The sequence below is a fragment of the Dendropsophus ebraccatus genome, chromosome 12, assembly GCF_027789765.1.
Source record: "Dendropsophus ebraccatus isolate aDenEbr1 chromosome 12, aDenEbr1.pat, whole genome shotgun sequence".
In the NCBI taxonomy this organism is placed as follows: domain Eukaryota; kingdom Metazoa; phylum Chordata; class Amphibia; order Anura; family Hylidae; genus Dendropsophus; species Dendropsophus ebraccatus.
Window position 1 is genome coordinate 49,552,510 of NC_091465.1, and position 18,005 is coordinate 49,570,514.

At 38.7% G+C, this 18,005-nt stretch overlaps 1 protein-coding gene across 1 annotated transcript in view; it reads left to right on the forward strand.

Moving 5' to 3' along the window:
• GRIN2D (glutamate ionotropic receptor NMDA type subunit 2D) overlaps positions 1-18,005 on the forward strand; it is a 242,091-nt gene that overhangs the window by 193,086 nt on the left and 31,000 nt on the right. Inside the window, exons 8-10 of the mRNA XM_069946428.1 lie at positions 496-725; positions 17,410-17,570; positions 17,795-17,982. Of these exons, the coding sequence (XP_069802529.1) occupies positions 496-725; positions 17,410-17,570; positions 17,795-17,982 (579 nt within the window). The remainder of the gene's footprint in view (positions 1-495; positions 726-17,409; positions 17,571-17,794; positions 17,983-18,005) is intronic.

The following is an 18,005-nucleotide window of genomic DNA, read 5'->3' on the forward strand; positions in this document are numbered from 1 at the left end:
TTAATATATTGACAGCAGCTCCCTGTATACTTCATAGAGCGAAAATCAGACTTACTTCCACCAGGCTGTTCTACCCTGCTCTGTGGTGATTCTGTCCATAAGATGGCCGACATGGAGGAGCATGTGACCATGCCCCGCCCCCTAGTGTCCACCACTGAGCCTGTATATGCCCATGAAGGATACTGGAGGCGGGGCATGGTCACATGCTCCTCCACGTTTGCCATCTTATGGATAGAATCACCACAGAGCAGGGCAGCCCAGCCTGGAGGAGTGGAGTCTGATTTTAGCTCTATGAGGTACACAGGAGCTGCTGCCAGTAAGTAATGTGAATACTCTTTCTTATACTGCATACAAAACTATTTTACTATAAAATGTCCAACCCCTTTAATAAGCCTTTGTAGACGTGAATTACTTTAGAAGTTAGAGCTGTATGTGTTATTCCTTATAAATATTTCTGTTATTACTCACAAAAAAAATCTTTTTTTTTATTTTCAGGTCCAGGTGGTTCCAAATTTACAATTGGCAAGTCCATCTGGTTGCTGTGGGCGCTTGTATTTAATAACTCAGTTCCAGTCGAAAACCCAAAAGGCACGACAAGTAAAATCATGGTTCTCATCTGGGCGTTCTTTGCAGTAATATTTCTAGCCAGCTACACTGCCAATCTGGCTGCCTTTATGATCCAGGAGGAGTATGTGGATACTGTGTCTGGGCTCAGCGATAAAAAAGTAAGGGATTAAGAATTTGTGTTGTTGATCTTCATTAAATTTACAGAACTATTTCAGTGGCCTAGACTTATCATGCAGGGAAAGGACTAGTTTAAGGCAGCAGTTATTACAAGATATGCTTACAGTCAATGATCGCCTATAAGACTAAAGAAATCAGAGCACTTTTACAGACATGAAGCACCTTTGTATTTCATACATGTCAATCATTCTTAGAGAGAAAACAGCATTTAAGTGAGATAAGAGTTTATTATGTAGCACTTTCTTATACTTTAAACAAGATTTTTTTTTTTTCTATTTATTTTTTAAAACCTTTTTATTAGTTATTATTTTTTAACCTAACAATGGGACATAAGTAGAGATGAGCGAACTGGTTCGCCCGGTATGGGATCCAGTTCGGATTTTCCCCAAAATCTGAGTCCGACGCTGGTAGCAATGTGACGCTGGTATTGCTTTAAAAGGAGCGGTCACATGACCGCACCATGCAGTGTGTAGAGGGAGAGAGAGGAAGCAAGCTGCTGTTGTGTACTACAGACTACTGAAAAGATAATGTGGGAAAAGAGAGGGGAAAAGATACATAGATTAGGCATTGGACAGAAAAGGGTGCACAGGACCAAAATGTGCAGTACAGATTTACAAGTCCTATACTTCTGATAGTGTGTATATCACGTCTGTCTTATCCTGAGAGACAAAAAATACCTGGTTCAGGTGTATAGCATTGTATCTTAAAAAAAGTGCTATATACCCAATTTCCATACTTGGACCCTTCTGATTGAAAGTGTGTATATCACATTTGTCTTATCCTGAGAGACTAAAATACCTGATTCAGGTGTATAGCATTGTATCTTTAAAAAAGTGCTACATATATATATATATATATATATATTTATATATATTTATATATATAAATATATATATTCGAGACATGTCACAGGTGAAGTGCTCGAGGGGGTGTACATCTCACCTAGGTTACTACATACGGTGAGATGGTAAGTCCAGGATGGATCTGTTGCTCAGCAGTGTTATGCTGCTGAGTTGTTATTTATTTTTACCGGGCCTGGATTTACATGGAATGGCAGGTAGGTTTTGGTAGTGGGACTTGCCATTCCCTCCCCCCGATCCACTTTGGGTGTTGTGATCAGGTGTGCTCTGATGAGCCTGGAAAAGGTAAAAGCTCTGCAGAGCTGCAGGTGATTGCTCTCAGCCAGGAGTGATCAGAGTGTTTGGTGGAAGCTGCGAATGCAGCCATGGCTGGAGCTAAGATACACCCTGCGGTATCCAGGTGAAAGACGCTGTGTTATAGTGGCAGATAGGTGAGAAGACCTGTTAGTAAGCGCCCAGACGGGCAAGACCTTTTTGTTTGTTTTGTTCTTAAAAGCACGGTGTTGCTGTATTTATGTTTGCTGGACTGTTTATGCTGCAAATAAACGCCAAGCTGTTATTTTATAAGTCCAAGTCTGATGTGAACTGTGTCCAAACACACCATCCCCCGGGAAGATCCCTACAATATATATACACCCAATTTCTATACTTGGACCCTTCTGATTGAAAGTGTGTATATCACATCCGTCTTATCCTGAGAGACAAAAATACCTGGTGCAGGTGCTCTTGCCTGGCCTCCATGTTGGCTACTGCTGCTCCTGCCTGCCCTCCATGTTGGCTACTGCTGCTCCTGCCTGGCCTCCATGTTGGCTACTGCTGATCCTGCCTGGCCTCTATGTTGGCTACTGCTGCTCCTGCCTGTCCTCCATGTTGGCTACTGCTGCTCCTGTCTGGCCTCCATGTTGACTACTGCTGCTCCTGTACTGGCCTCAAATGACTATTGCTGGACCTCCACTGGCCTCCAATGACTACTGCTGCTCCTTCACTGCATTTGTGACCTTTTTCCTGCATAGACCCTGTAATGGTGAATTTCCTGCATAGACCCTGTAATGGTGAATTTCCTGCATAGACCCTGTAATGGTGAATTTCCTGCATAGACCCTGTAATGGTGAATATTGAAGTCTAAAAAAAAAAAAAATTACTTCAACCAATTGAATTCAACCAAATGCACTACCCCCGTATCATATAGATGCTTTAAACTATGAAATCCGAAGAAATCCGAAATTCGGTCGGACCGAACTTTTGAAAAGTTCGCTCATCTTTAGACATAAGGCATACACCATGTGAAAATGATTAAAGACAATAATACACATTACCACAGTCAACTAAGGCATTACTGGTTAATGGTGCATTCACACCTACAGGATCTGCAGCTGATTTGATTTAAATAACTGAACACAGCATCAAATCTGCTGCAGATCTGCAGGTGTGAACGCACCCTAAGAAAACATTGCAATTTTGATCATAGTCTAATATGTACAATAGGTATGTCCCTAAACTGTACCCATCTCAGACCTTCCACCCACAACCCCTTCACCATTGCAGGATAAGACTCCAACAATGCTTACTACTAATGACTCAGGACTTTTTAACTTTGACTTTTTAAGCGACTTAATGACCCTGACAAGTAAGATACCAAGAAGTTCCATTTAAAGCAGCTGTAAGTGCTGCAATTTCTTGATCAGACAGAAAGTTTCCAACAAACCTTCTCCATTTTTTTTTTTACTTACACTCCACCCTAGCTTTCTTCTAGACACATGTAACACAAACAACAATGCAGATATATAAATATACAGAAGCATAACTTCATCTGCCATATATTATACTGATGTTATTTTAAGTTGTAGAGCCCTTTAAAGGGCTCTGCAACATAAGGAAAATGAAAAAGAAAAAAAATGTTAAAATACATGTCTATAGTTATACATATCACTATTCTAAAAAGATTTATACAATAAAAGCCGATTCCTGGTATCATTGTTACCCTTATTAGCCCTTTCCCTTACACCTCTAAAGCTCTGGTGTCTTTTTCTTTCTGTGGGTGAGCCACAGTGTTTAGCAATGGGAAACCGTCAGCACAAATATATGCATATCTGAGCTGTCAGTTTCCATTTAAGTCTGCATGTGTAAAAAAAAGAATAGTCATTTGAAACCATCCCATCTCTTGAAAAAAAATATTATGCAATTGCCCTGAAAAAAAAAAATGGTCTAAAAATGAATGAAAATAAATGGATCAATCGCAAAAGAGGCTGGAAAATGGCCCAAATGATCTGTTTATTAGCAATTTTTTATTTTAATTTTTTTGCTCCGGAAATGGATAAAAACCTGTGTGGGAGCGTAGCCTTAGGGCCCTTTTACATGCACCTAGAAATTTGGCAAATATTCAGCCCATGAATAAGTTTAATCACCCGATGAGCAGAGAAAAAATGCCTGCCAGCTGTTCTGATCTTTTTGCGGCATTAAAATTGATCATAATCACCTCCACATCTCATTACGGAAATAGGAGTCTTGCGGACGATGACAATGAATGTTAATAGCCACACAAATGATACAGCAATTGTTTGTGCGGCCCAGCCATGCATTGAATCCTGCCCTGTACAGGCACTGCAAAACTGATTGGCTCTCAATTGTCACATATCGACAATAACCCTTACTCTCTGATTGTGCTGGGCTAAATAGGATGCATACTGTGGTTTGTTTGAGCTAGTGTTAGGTTATATAGGAGGGAGTATAAGTAGTGGCATTGTCCATACATTCGGATTTTGTTTTTTGCGCAACTATAGATTCTTCAAATTGTGAATTCTTCTTTCTCAATTGGTCCCTCAAAGTAAAAAGAATAGGGACTGCTGTAATTTCAAAATATCTAAAAATAACGCAGCTTTTAAGTTTTAGTATCTATTTGTGGATGTAAACTTGACAGCTATTAGTTATAAGTAGGCACATTTTTAAACCAAAAAAAACTAAAATCCCCTGTTTTGTAAAAAGCAGCTATTTCATCTACATTGTGCTGTGACTCTGCGATGTGTTTTGTAAGTGGATCATGATCCAAAGAGCAGAGCTATTTTGATGTGTCATTTCTGACATTTTGGAAAGTAAAAACTCGAAGGGCTTTGTCATTATCCCAGGTGAATCAAGCTTATTCTCATCCGAGACCAACAGTTTGCTGGCGAGATTTAACAGAATTAGGAGCAATTTGACAATTAGGATATCATTAACACATTGTTACTAGCTGAGTAGAAACCGTTCCTAGATTTTTTGAGTAAGCCAACTTGGATCTGCATGACATCATCTGTTAAGTAGACAGCTGGTTGATGATCTCGTGGGCAGAAGAAAAAAGCCTATCATTAAATATGGGCTCCATTATCAACTATAGCAATGCAACCTAAAAGGAGTATCATGACCTCAACGTCATGGACCAGGTGCATGCTGATTTTACAGACATTTCCTTATTGAAACCAAATGATAGTATTTGAATTGAGTGATTAGTCACTTGGAATTAAAAATACACACTACCATCAATTGATCATTGAAAAGAAAGCCTGAGTCACCAGTGTTGGGGGAAAAAAAACTACCAAATCAAAAGTATCTAATAGCTAATGACTTTCAGGTTGTTTTTTTATCCATACCTTCAAAATATCAGGAGAACAAAGCCAGATATAGGGCATAATCTTAAAATAGTGCTTAGGAAATAATTGATGACGACATGATACCACTCTGTTTCTGCAAAGATTATAGCATAATCATCCTCTTCAATCAACATTGCTGGTTTATATCTAAGACATCAGGATCTAAAATGAGATGTTTATAATCCCGAAGCACTGTAAACATTCAAGTTTTAGTGCATAGATCTCAAAATCTTGTCACAATATGCCATTAGAAGTCTTTAAAGTTTCATACAAGACTGGTGCAATCAAGGTAACCACGAAAAATGCAAGTTAGCACCTTTGTTGCCAAGATAGTTTGCAAATTACATTTTGATTTACGGATAATCGCTTTAGAGTTTATGTATCAAGCTGAAGCCGCATATGTGAATACAGTTTTGAATTTAGAACCAGCTAAATAGTGTTTGATAGATCAATAGATATGATAGACATGAGATAGATAGATAGATAGATAGATATTTAAAAAAATAAACACACAGTGACTTTTAAGACATTCCATTCTACATCAATGGGCAATAATATAACGGGGGAGGAAGGGGGAGAAAGGGGGAGAAAGGGGGAGAGGGCTCAATAACAGCTTCCACTGTCCTTGAAAGATTTTCCATAAGGTTTAGAAATGAGCGAATAGTAAAATATTCAAAATTCGATTCAAATAGCTCCAGATATTCGTATATTTGAATGAATATCGAATCCTATTATACTCTATGGGAGAAAAATACTTGGGGCCTAGAAATCAATATTTGACCACTAGGAGGTCATTAAGTGCACAATGACATCTCAGGAAACCATGCCAACACCTCTGAAATGCATATAGGACAGCAGGGGAAGCATGCCTGGCTGCATCTAAGACTAGTGATGAGCGAACATCCCAATTTTCCCTAGTGTATGCTGAAGATTCACGAACAAATTATGAACGTAAAGTAGAAGTGTATGCTTTGGTCTAGCAGTACACACTTGCGTACGTATCAGGTGACGAAAATTAACTACAAATACCTAACTACAACTAACTACAAATCAGTAGTAGCAAGATAACAGGTATTATCCCGCAATCACAGTATACAGCCGTATAAGGGATATATAATTGTTTATTTTACAATAAAATGAAAGACCCGTTCAACTCCTTTACAGGATGCAAACTGCGCAAATCAGTAGTAGCAAGATAAGTTATTATCCTGCAACCAGTAGTTGTCTGAACACACTGCCTTTCTCACAACAGCTTCTAAATATATAGTTTTTATACTTTTACCTAACAAGGGCTTTTGGGGGTCCCTTCCTACCTAACTTCACCTAAAAGCTCTCTCTCCCTGGTATACAGTCTGTCCCTCTCTAGCTCCAACCAGCAAGTGACACAAATCTGAAATCCCCCTATTCGTTTATTTAGGAGATGACATAGTTTAGCCAGCCAATCACAGTTAGAGGTTTTTTTTTAAAGTCCTGCCTATTTCTAGTGCCTGTCCCTCCCCCACTGCATGTTTATTGGCTGGAAAAAAAGCGCCAGGGGATATGGGAGGGCGAGATGTGGGTCAGACAGTCAAGTTCTTCAAGACCAAATTCCCATAACCATTAGCTGAACTTATCATCTTTTTATGTATATATTTTGATGTCACAATTTTTTTTGCCATTGCTTCATTTAAAAAAAAATGTGCAACTTTTTTTTTTTTTAAGTTTATACCACTCATTCTATTCTCGGAATTCGTTAATTGGTACTTATGTTTTTAGTTCCACCGCTAATTTAACAAACTAGTCTAACAACTTTTTTAAATGGTGAAAAAGGTGAAACTAGTCTGCCTTTAAGTCCAGAGAGGCGATATCCACAGCACCACCTTCATACTTAATGGAGAAATTAATGAGATTAGTCTGACATGATCTGCCTGCAGTAAAGCCATGCTGGTTTGGATCCATCAAATTGTTGATTGTGAGGTGGTCAATTATCTTCTTTTTTAAAAGTGTTAGGCTAACTGACCTGTAGTTACTGGGCTCTTCTTTACTACCCTTCTGGGATGGGTATAACATCGACCATTCTCCAACCATCAGGAACATCTCCTGTTAAGAGGGAATGGTTGTACATGATCCGTCAAGGGGGCAGCACTCACAGATCTGAGTTCTTTAAGAACCCTGGGATGGACACTATCTTGACCCATCACCCTATTTAACTATAAACAGGCAATATCGGCCTCTGAAAACACTGGAGCCGAGACCATACAACTGGAGGCAATGATATGTTCAATCATATTGTGACTATGAAATCCTTCTTCTGAAAACACTGAGCAGAAGTAGCTATTCAAATGGTCAGCAACTTCCTTATCTCTATCAATAAATGTACTGTCCTCTTTACTTATTTTAGCAATGCTGCATTTTTTCTTTTTATTCCTGTCACTTATATATCTGAAGAAGGTTCTATTTCCCTCCTTAACAGATTTTGCCATTTCTTTCTCTTTTGAGGCTTTAGCAGCATTTATAATCAGTTTTGCTTTTTGTATAATTTTATATGTCTCTCTGTCAGCTACACTTCCAGTCTTTTTATACCTCCTATAGGCTCCTTTTTTCTTTTACTATAGTCTTGACATCTCTAATAAACCAAATTTTCTAACTGGAACCTAAATTTTCTTCCACTCTGACTTCAGACACCCGACGACCATTAGAAAATAGTAAACACTGCAATGGAACTGAATTGCAAAACCACCTCCAAACTAAGGAGAACAGTAATGCTGTTTCTAGAAGAAAGCGGCTATGTTTTTCTAAGCCAGGGTAACCTTTTTTAATGACTATTGCCAATATGTTTTATAAAGAATATACAACATAGTTATCAAGATGCTAAAGTATCCTAGTCTTAATCCAAGCCCACTTAACAGTCAAGATTGAATTTACAAGATTCAATGAATAAAGGAAAATTGTAGGTTGTCCGTTGCCTTCAAAGCATTCAGTGAATTATTTGTCAAGTGTTTTCAGCTACTCTACAGTATGTCAAGTAGAGTCAAAATTGAGGAATTTTATAATGTTACATGATTTCTGCTTGTTTTAAAAGCAGCATCAATAAAGGGACTCTCAGGCACTTACATCGCTGTTTTACAAATACTGTACAATATTTTATACAATATAATATATTAATAGTATTTTATATGTTACCAGCATTACCAAATTAGTAACACCACACAATGGTTTATGAACCTGGGTCCAGCTTATATCGGCAAAAAGTCCCCAATTTTTGCACAAAGCAGCTATTTAAAAAAAAATAAAAAAATTGTCACTTTTGCCAATGTATGTTTGCTTGTTGGGCGGGCAGGGGGAGGGGTAAGGTATTAAGGGGGTGGGTGTGGCCTGACCTGGTATAGATTTTTGGGACTGCCACACTGCAATGTCCACTAACCACTTCTGCTTCCTAGAACAGGACCTTTTGTACTAGGTGAAAATGAGTTGAAGGGAATGTGTCATCAGAAAATAAACTATTGTTTATATCAAGTTTTTATGTTTAACATATTCTTTAAAAAAAATGTTGGTGATTTTTTTTCTTTAAATTTTCTATTTTACCGTCTATATTATAAAATAATCCTGAAATCTTGCCAGATTATTTTATAATATCACTAGGTCTAAATCTAAGCTGAGACATTCTGTTCTGTCTGTGGTGATAAGAGGAGGCTGCTGTAAAGTGATCTGTACAGCATTACAGCAACCCTAGTATATAGAGGAGACAATAGCAGCTCCCTGTGGAATGACCCCTTAAAAAGTCACAGAGTTCTTTCAGTAGTGTTTCACATTCATCTCAAAGGGACAAGTCCTGTCTGTTGACATCTTTGTACATGAGGCTTGCTGTAAAGCATGACGCCAAATGCTGTTAAAATAAATCATTCAAAATTGAAGTCCCCATAACAATATAAAAAAAAATGCACTCTAGTTAGTGAAAGAAATTTAAGGCCACACTTTCTCTTTAAATGGCACTTTCTAGAGGTATTTAACCCCTTCCCGTTCACAATTCGGCTATATACGCTCTTACTGCATATACATGTGTACTGTAAGTAGTCAGTGTGTTTGTATATGTTTGTACACAAGAACGCTTTATGCATGTGTAGGCTGCTGTCAGTCAAGGCTTTTACTCCAGGTCTTGCGCAGTTTTTTTCTGTCTTCAATGATCAGAATTGACCATCTACTAGCAGTATAAGAAAAAGAAACATTACCAACATCTTTTAAGAGACAAAAAAAGGAGTCTGAACTTGTTTTCCAGTCATGTTTTCTTCAAAGTAATGTTATTGACGTTAATGTCAGAACAGCCCTAAGGTTAAGTCTGACAGTGTATAGGTTAAAACTATAGCTGGCACTTTCTTCATGCTCTAAAAAGAGCACATCATAAATAGTATTCCCAGTGTGAATATATGGGAAACCAATGCTCTTAAAATATTAATCTCAGATTGTATACATCAAACATCTATTCAGAAAAACATCATGCTGATCTTCACCGTATTTTATTGGTCCTGTGATCTATTTAAACAATGTACATTGCATCAGCCATCCATTTAATGTCACTTTGCTGGATTATATTTAGGACATTTTGTAGATACCTTTATGCTCATTATTACTGTACATTCACTAAAGGGGTTGTTTCAACTCAATAAGCTTTTTCCAATCACCTATATGGGTATATAGGCTTTGTAGAGTTCAATACCCCACTCAGGATCCAATGCAACAAATAAAAAAAATAAAAAATAAATAAATATATATATATATATATATATATATATATATTGGTGGGAAACATACCCCTGAACCATTGCAGATGCCAAGAATAAATACACTACATTGTGAAAAGCACTTCTACCTCTCTTTTCTCCCGTCCTTGCACTGAATACTGAGAATACTTTGAGTATCGTATCAACAGTTTTGTGTTAGTAGAGGGGTAGTGACCTGTCGTTATAAAAAATACTTTTGACATGTCATAAAGACATATTAAAAGTTTTGATTGGTCCAGTCTGAGTGTTCAGACCCGTACCGATTGGGAGATAGAGCAGCACTTCCACTCTTCACTCTGGTGCTATACCAATTCAGTGGGAGCAGTGAAGACAGTATCCACCTTAATCATTAACTCGGCGCTATGACATTTTTGAAGAAGCTCCTAATATTCAACAAGTTCAACAAAGCTTCGAGACTCTCAGGCATGACACGTCCCAGAGAAGTGAGGGCAGTCAGGCAGGGGCAGCCCCTGGCCGCAGTATGGGACCGTACTGTATGACTCTGGAGGAAGAAAGCTTGGGAGAGGACAAGTTTGTCCCAGATTACGAAGATGATGACGTTGCAGACCCCATGTGAAATCCACATCCACAAATAACATCCTTGGCATCATCGGAGGATGAAACTGGGTCACTGCCACAGACCCAGTGCCAGGTCCCATCCAAAGTGGAAAAGAATTAGATGTAAAGTATCAGACAAAAGATAAATTCTTTCATCTTAGTGGTGGAAAAGACCATTCCGCCATCTGTAACCCAGGCCATCCAAACCCAGGCAACACTTCTATGTGTCAGCATATGGAGCATCACCACCCCACTGAGTAGAAGAATCAGGACTTCCAGGGCACATACCAGTCTCCATGAAAGTAAAATCCCCAATAAAATATTCTTCCTCCCTAACTAATTTTATTATTATTTTTATTTTTTTACATACCAAGTAATTTTACCCCTTACACCGAAAATGAATAGGATAATCCTTTATCAAATACCCATAGTCAATTTTGAGATATTGGGGGAGATTTATCAAAGTGGTGTACAGTAGAATTGTCTCAGCTGTCCCTAGCAACCAATGTGAAGAATAAAAAAGTGGAATCTAATTGGTTGCTAGGGGCAACTGAGCCAGTTCTACTTTACACCCCTTTGATAAATCTCTTCAAATTTAGTGCCCATGCCAAAACATTTCCAACACAGCATACTGTATATTAGCCACAGCAGCATAAGGCCTCACCAAAGTACAAAGTGCAACCCATGCCCCAAGAACAGGATTATACAGACACAAATCCCCATGGCAATGGCTCACAAAGAAGATGTTTCCCTTGCACTTGTGCCAAAAAATCTAACCCTATTTTTGCTGACAAGCATGGTTACTGGACAGTAACTGTTCTTCGGGTTTTTAAGATATCACAAGGGTACTTAGACCTCGCACAATGGTTCCTAATAGGGTACTTGTTGTTTGATGATTTAATGGCTCTTGTGATTTCTTGAGTAGTATACAGCTATAGGAAGGGTTCTGGATTGGGTATATATCACAGAGCATTTATTTATTTATTTGTATGATATCCTCTAAACGTGTATGATATCCTCTAAACGTGATATAAGAAACTTGATATAAGAAACTTCTGAAACTACTACCAGAAGCTATCTGTTGCTGAAAGGCAGGCTACCTTTCTTTATTTATAAAGAATTCATTTGTGAATGCTTGCTTTTTGGTTTTTGCTGCTTAAAAGCCTCAGCGGATATACAGCTGTTTTTCAGTCACCTTTTAGTACTATAGAGCACTGCGTAACTACCTAATTCAACTCTGAAACTATATATTTCCCAAAATCTACATAGCATCGACGGGCATAAAGATCTGCTGATGAATTTAAGCAGCAGCGATACAGTGACATGAGAAAGCACCATTAGGATTAGGTTTTTTTGAGAGCGGTCAAAACAAGGGTGGGAAGGTCACTCCCATACCCCATCAGGAGTATCCCCCTTCCCTGTTCATTTAATCTGGGGAAAGCTTAAACACCCCAAGAGATGCATGCATGGGTTGCATCTTGCACTTTCTTAAATCGCTAATCGGTGTTGATATGTACACATGTTTTGGGAAAAGCCATATTTTTTCCTATAAATAAATACAGTACAGTGGGAATATCTTCTCCAACTTAAAGGGGTATTCCAGGGAAAATCTATAAATTAGCAATGGAAAGGGTTAACCAAGGTTAACCCTTTCCTAATATACTTACCTGTCCGTTTTTGGCCCCCCAAGGAGATCTCCGGTCCGGTCACGTGATGGTCCGGGCTGCAACTCGCGGATCCTCTTCTTCCGGTTCGGTGACGTCACCATAGCGGGCCGGCGTCGGCTCTCCTATTAGCAGCAGAGCACTAAACCCTGACTGGCTTGGTAGCGTGTAGCCAATCAGGGTTCAGTGCTCTGTGTCCCTGCTGTACCAAGTTAGCCTGGTGCTGATGTCCCCGGCCCCCCTCCTTCATGTATTATCACCCCGATCTCTCCCCCGGCCCTCTGTATAATTACCCCGATCTCTCCCCCGGCCCCCCTCCTTCATGTATTATCACCCCGATCTCTCCCCCGGCCCTCTGTATAATTACCCCGATCTCTCCCCCGGCCCTCTGTATAATTACCCCGATCTCTCCCCCGGCCCCCCTCCTTCCTGTGTATACAGTCCTATTCAAAGATCGCTCAGCCCCCGGTGTAACTGCTGCCTGCGCTGGCCCCGATCTCCGCACCTGTACTCAGCTGACAGGCGCTGTGTACGAAGCAAGGAAGAAATCTCTCCTGCACTCACTTACACAGCGCCTGTCAGCTGAGTACAGGTGCGGAGATCGGGGCCAACGCAGGCAGCAGTTACACCGGGGGCTGAGCGATCTTTGAATAGGACTGTATACACAGGAAGGAGGGGGGCCGGGGGAGAGATCGGGGTGATTATACAGAGGGCCGGGGGAGAGATCGGGGTAATTATACAGAGGGCCGGGGGAGAGATCGGGGTAATTATACAGAGGGCCGGGGGAGAGATGGGGGTAATTATACAGAGGGCCGGGGGAGAGATCGGGGTGATAATACATGAAGGAGGGGGGCCGGGGACATCAGCACCCGGCTAACTTGGTATAGCAGGGACACAGAGCACTGAACCCTGATTGGCTACACGCTACCAAGCCAGTCAGGGTTTAGTGCTCTGCTGCTAATAGGAGAGCCGACGCTGGCCCGCTATGGTGACGTCACCGAACCGGAAGAAGAGGATCCGCGAGTTGCAGCCCGGACCATCACGTGACCGGACCGGAGATCTCCTTGGGGGGCCAAAAACGGACAGGTAAGTATATTAGGAAAGGGTTAACCTTGGTTAACCCTTTCCATTGCTAATTTATAGATTTTCCCTGGAATACCCCTTTAAGGTTGTTGGAAACTTTGCCACTCTTTTATTTAATATAATCAAGGTAACACCTTCTCGAATCTTGACTTATCTAGATTCCATTCTCCATTACATGGTATGTGTTTTTGAGGGTGGGCGTCTCTGGTCTATTTAAGTGTATCCCAACTAAGTGTTTATTTCCAATTTTTAGGAGTTGGATGGCCCATTCAGCTCAATTGTTAGATTAAAATAATTTTACTTGACATTTTTAGAAAAAAAAAAAATAGGTTCTATATGTGTCTATTCATTAGGGGCTTTCTTTCTTTTCTCGTATATTTTAAAGAAAGTTCCGCTCCAGTTACCACCCTCAAATGTCTGTGCTGGGCCCAATAAATTTTCAGCGGCTTCACCCATCTCTAGTTTTTAGCCTTATTTTGAGCCATAAATGGCTGGAAAAAAAACTGACAGAAAATTTATTTATTATGGTCAATTGTCTGAAAATAAATAATAAGATTCTGATATAGGCTATGTTCACACAACATCAAAAATATTGAAAAGGCGGCTGATTTTTATATTTAAAATAACATCCGTTTTTGTCGAGGTTTAACTGACGGTAATGGCAATGCATTAAAGTCAATGGGAAGACGGACGTCCAATGCGCACAACATAATAAATAACGGACGTTTTTGCCGCGGGCGTCAAAATAATAAACATGATTGTTATTTTTAGACGTATTTTGCAAACAGCGGATGTTTTTTATTAATTGTTCACACACAGTTTTTCTTTTTCCACCGTTCTTTCTCCGTTTTTACTATTAAATTCAATGGATTTTTCAATTAGGACACATCCAAAGTCTAATTAGTAACCCAAACTAGAATAATGTACCAACAGCTGTCATTGTACTAAGGGAAGGCCAGACAGCTAAATGACGTCCGTTATTTTGTACTCCAAATAACGGATGTAATTTTAAACGGAGCTGAAAAGACGTTGTGTGAACATAGCCATATAGTGAAAGACTTAATTCATCCTACCTGTATTCTTTTCTGAACAGGATATACATTTCTATCAATGAAACACCATATTCATATATTTATAGCTCTCACTCATGGTGAGATAAGTATTTTTGTTAGAATGGTTTTTAAAATAAAATATGTTTATCTCCATTTCATTATGAGTAAACAGCCCTCATGTGCAATATACATTAACTTTCAAGAAAGCACAGTGCACAATGGCATGATGAAACATAAAGCTGCTTATAATTCAGCCATCCCAAACAAAGTACTTATGTTACTGCTCCACTTTCAACCTCCACTTCTGTACCAGTGAGACATGCAGCATCTGGCAAAGATAGTCTGTCAATTATGATTAGTACTGCTCTCCAATATACTTGAGTAAGTACAGGAACCTAAGATCAAAGAAGTTATCCTATTCCAAATAAATGAAAGATTAGAAAACTGTTTCGTATTTCCTTTTTTTTTTTTACTATATATAGTTATTTTTGAAAATTCTTTCTCACTTATTTTAATAGCAACAATGAACAGGGTCAGAGCCAAATGACATCCATCATTTTGCTATTTGTCTGTCCATTAGTGCAACAACGGCTGTTGGTTATTCTAGTTTAGGTGGACTAACTGGCATTTGGCTGTGTCTTTAATTGGAAAGTCCATTGAATTTAACAGTTAAAACTATGAAAGGACGGTAAAAACAGAAAAACTGTGCGTAAACAACTAAAAAATAACGTCCGGTGTTTGCAAAAGACGTCTGAAAATAATTGTCGTGATCGTTAATTTGACTGGCGCGCAGACAACGTTCATAATATACTGGATGGAGTTTTACAAAACATAGCCTTGTTTTCTGTCAGTGCCCATGTACAGTACATGGCAAGCTGTATGCAAGGATCCTGTCTTTCTGCAAAAGTCCCCCTACTATTTAATATTATTGAGGTGATGGCACTACTTCTGCCACCGTAGAGTGCCTTGTATGGCATTGTACCCTAATGCCATGGATCCAGTGTCCAATATTTTTGTTACTTATTTTTAATTGCTTTACAAAAAAGGAGTGTGCATTACAAGATTCTCTTGGCTTGCTGAATCTCTTTACTGCTGCACAAGGCCATCTCCATTATAACATGCACTAAATGTCAGAGGGAAAAAGAGTCGACAATGCTGTAGCCCGGTAATATGAGCTGCACTGTGTATTGAACAAGCTAAGTGTTTGAGAAGTTCAGTAAAGAACATTGGTGGTGCTGTACTTTCTTACAGTTCCCTAAAAAAATCTTCCAAAAAAAAAAAGTTCCAGAGTAAAAAAAATGAGGAATGGCACTCACCATAACTTTCATATTCTTTACTCCATCTTGTGTTACAAGCACTGGTGCAGAGTAGAACATTCAGCCACTCGACTGAGTGATAAGGTTACAGCTGCTTCACTCTCTAAGAGGTCAGTGAAACAGCTGTAACCTGATCACTCGGCCAAGCAGCTGAATGTTCTACTGTGCACCAGTGCTTGTAACACAAGATGGAATAAAGAATATGAACGTTTATGGTGAGTGCCATTTCTCTTTTTGTTTTTACTCTGGAACTTGTGATCTATCTCCATTAACAGTCCTGTCTATAAATCAGTGGGGGTTTGACTTATCTCTGCGACATACTAAAATTTTTATTTATAATGACACAGACACAAAAAAAAACTGGGGGTAGTTAGCAGAAAAACAAAGACTTGGTCCATTTATATAATTTCCTAAAGTTTTAGATTCAATTACTGTTGATTTACCAACCACATGTGCTGGAAGTTTGTTCAAGCATCTACTACTTTCTAAATAAAGTAATATTTTCTCATTTTATCTCCCCCAACTAACCTGAGATTATGCCCCCATTGTTTTTAATTTCAGTCTACTATTAAAAACATTTTCACCAGGAACCTTATTTAGCCTTTTAACATATTTAACATATGTCCCTTCTTTTTTTCAGACTATACAGATTTAATTCTTTGAATTGTAAATTGCTGTGGAATCTGTTTGCACAATATAAATTAAAAAAAATATATATTTTTATTATTATCATCTTTCTTGATAAGTTATATGCTTAAAGTGGATCAGGGTATGTTCACACTGAGTAAATCAGGGGGAATCCAGCTTACGCTCCTCCGCTGCTGCTCTCCGCTCGAGGAAGCAGGAAAACAGATGTGTAAACAAATACATGGCTCTATAGGACTTCTTAAAAGGATTCTGGACATACTTTTTCAGTATTTTTTTTTTTTTATTCTTTCCAGCACTGAGATGTAAACTTTTTTTTTAATATGTTAATGAAATTTAAAAAACCAAGTCCTCTTTGCCTAGTGGCTGTTAGTTGGGGAAGGCAGATGCAAGCAGGTACAGAAGTTGTCATGAAGGGGATATAGGCTGGACTTATCTGGGCTTTTGCTTTTCTTGGGACCGCCCCCTGGGCTTTTGAGTGTCATTTACATATTAACATAAAGGCTATGGTTTGTTATTGAAATAACAAAGCTATACCTGAAATCATGATAGTTAGCACTATCTAGCCATTGTTTCATTGGCTTATTTGCAACCCGGTTTTCCTGCTGACAGATCCAGCTTAAGATCTTCCACTTTTTTTGTAGCCTGTCTTCAAAAAAGACTCAATAATGTCATCTAAATTTTTCCTTAATTTCTGAAATAATATGACTACAATACAAGGAGGAAAATAGGTAAAATTGTCTCACAAAGATAAATTGTTTTATGTAGTGCAAGTGTCTATTACCATACAGATCTGCATTTCTATAATTATTCTTATTGTTCTGCAGTGGTCACACGTATATATTATGGCCATTAAATGTCTCCAGATATGGTTTTATTATATACTTTTATAGTAGTTAGATCATTTAGGTGGTTATTGTATGCCATGCGTAGTCATGAAAATGATTTTATTTTGGGCAATATTACCTTTAGAATTGCTTACACAGTGGGATGTGATTGGCAATAAACAGTTTCCTGCATTAGCAATAAAGATTAGACAAGTATTAAAGAATGTTTCATTTTGTCACTGTGACTCTCTATAATTCTGTGTTTTTTTTACCAATCTAGTTTCAGAGACCTCATGAGCAGTACCCACCACTGAAGTTTGGTACTGTACCCAATGGTAGTACAGAGAAGAACATTAGGAGTAACTATCCAGATATGCATGCTTACATGATCAAATATAATCAACGCCATGTTGAAGATGCCCTGCAAAATCTTAAGACTGGGTGAGTTTAGAATGGTTCACATACCTCAGTTAAGACTTGATACGATCAGGTACCATGTTCTTAAATTATTTACAAAATATACATGAAAGACAATACTACAGATTGGGGGGGGGGGGGGGGAATTAACACTATTATAGAGCAAAACACCATCTAAAAATAATACAATACTTTGTTATTACTTTTTTCTGTGCTGCTTAATTTGATCTTCTTATTTTGTTTTAAAGGAAACTGGATGCTTTCATCTATGATGCCGCTGTGCTGAACTACATGGCCCGAAAAGATGAAGGATGTAAGCTAGTGACTATTGGTAGCGGAAAAGTCTTTGCCACCACAGGTTATGGCATTGCTCTCCAAAAAGGTTCTAAATGGAAGCGACCCATCGATCTAGCATTGCTACAATTTCTAGGAGATGGTATGTACAATTTAGCCCAACTG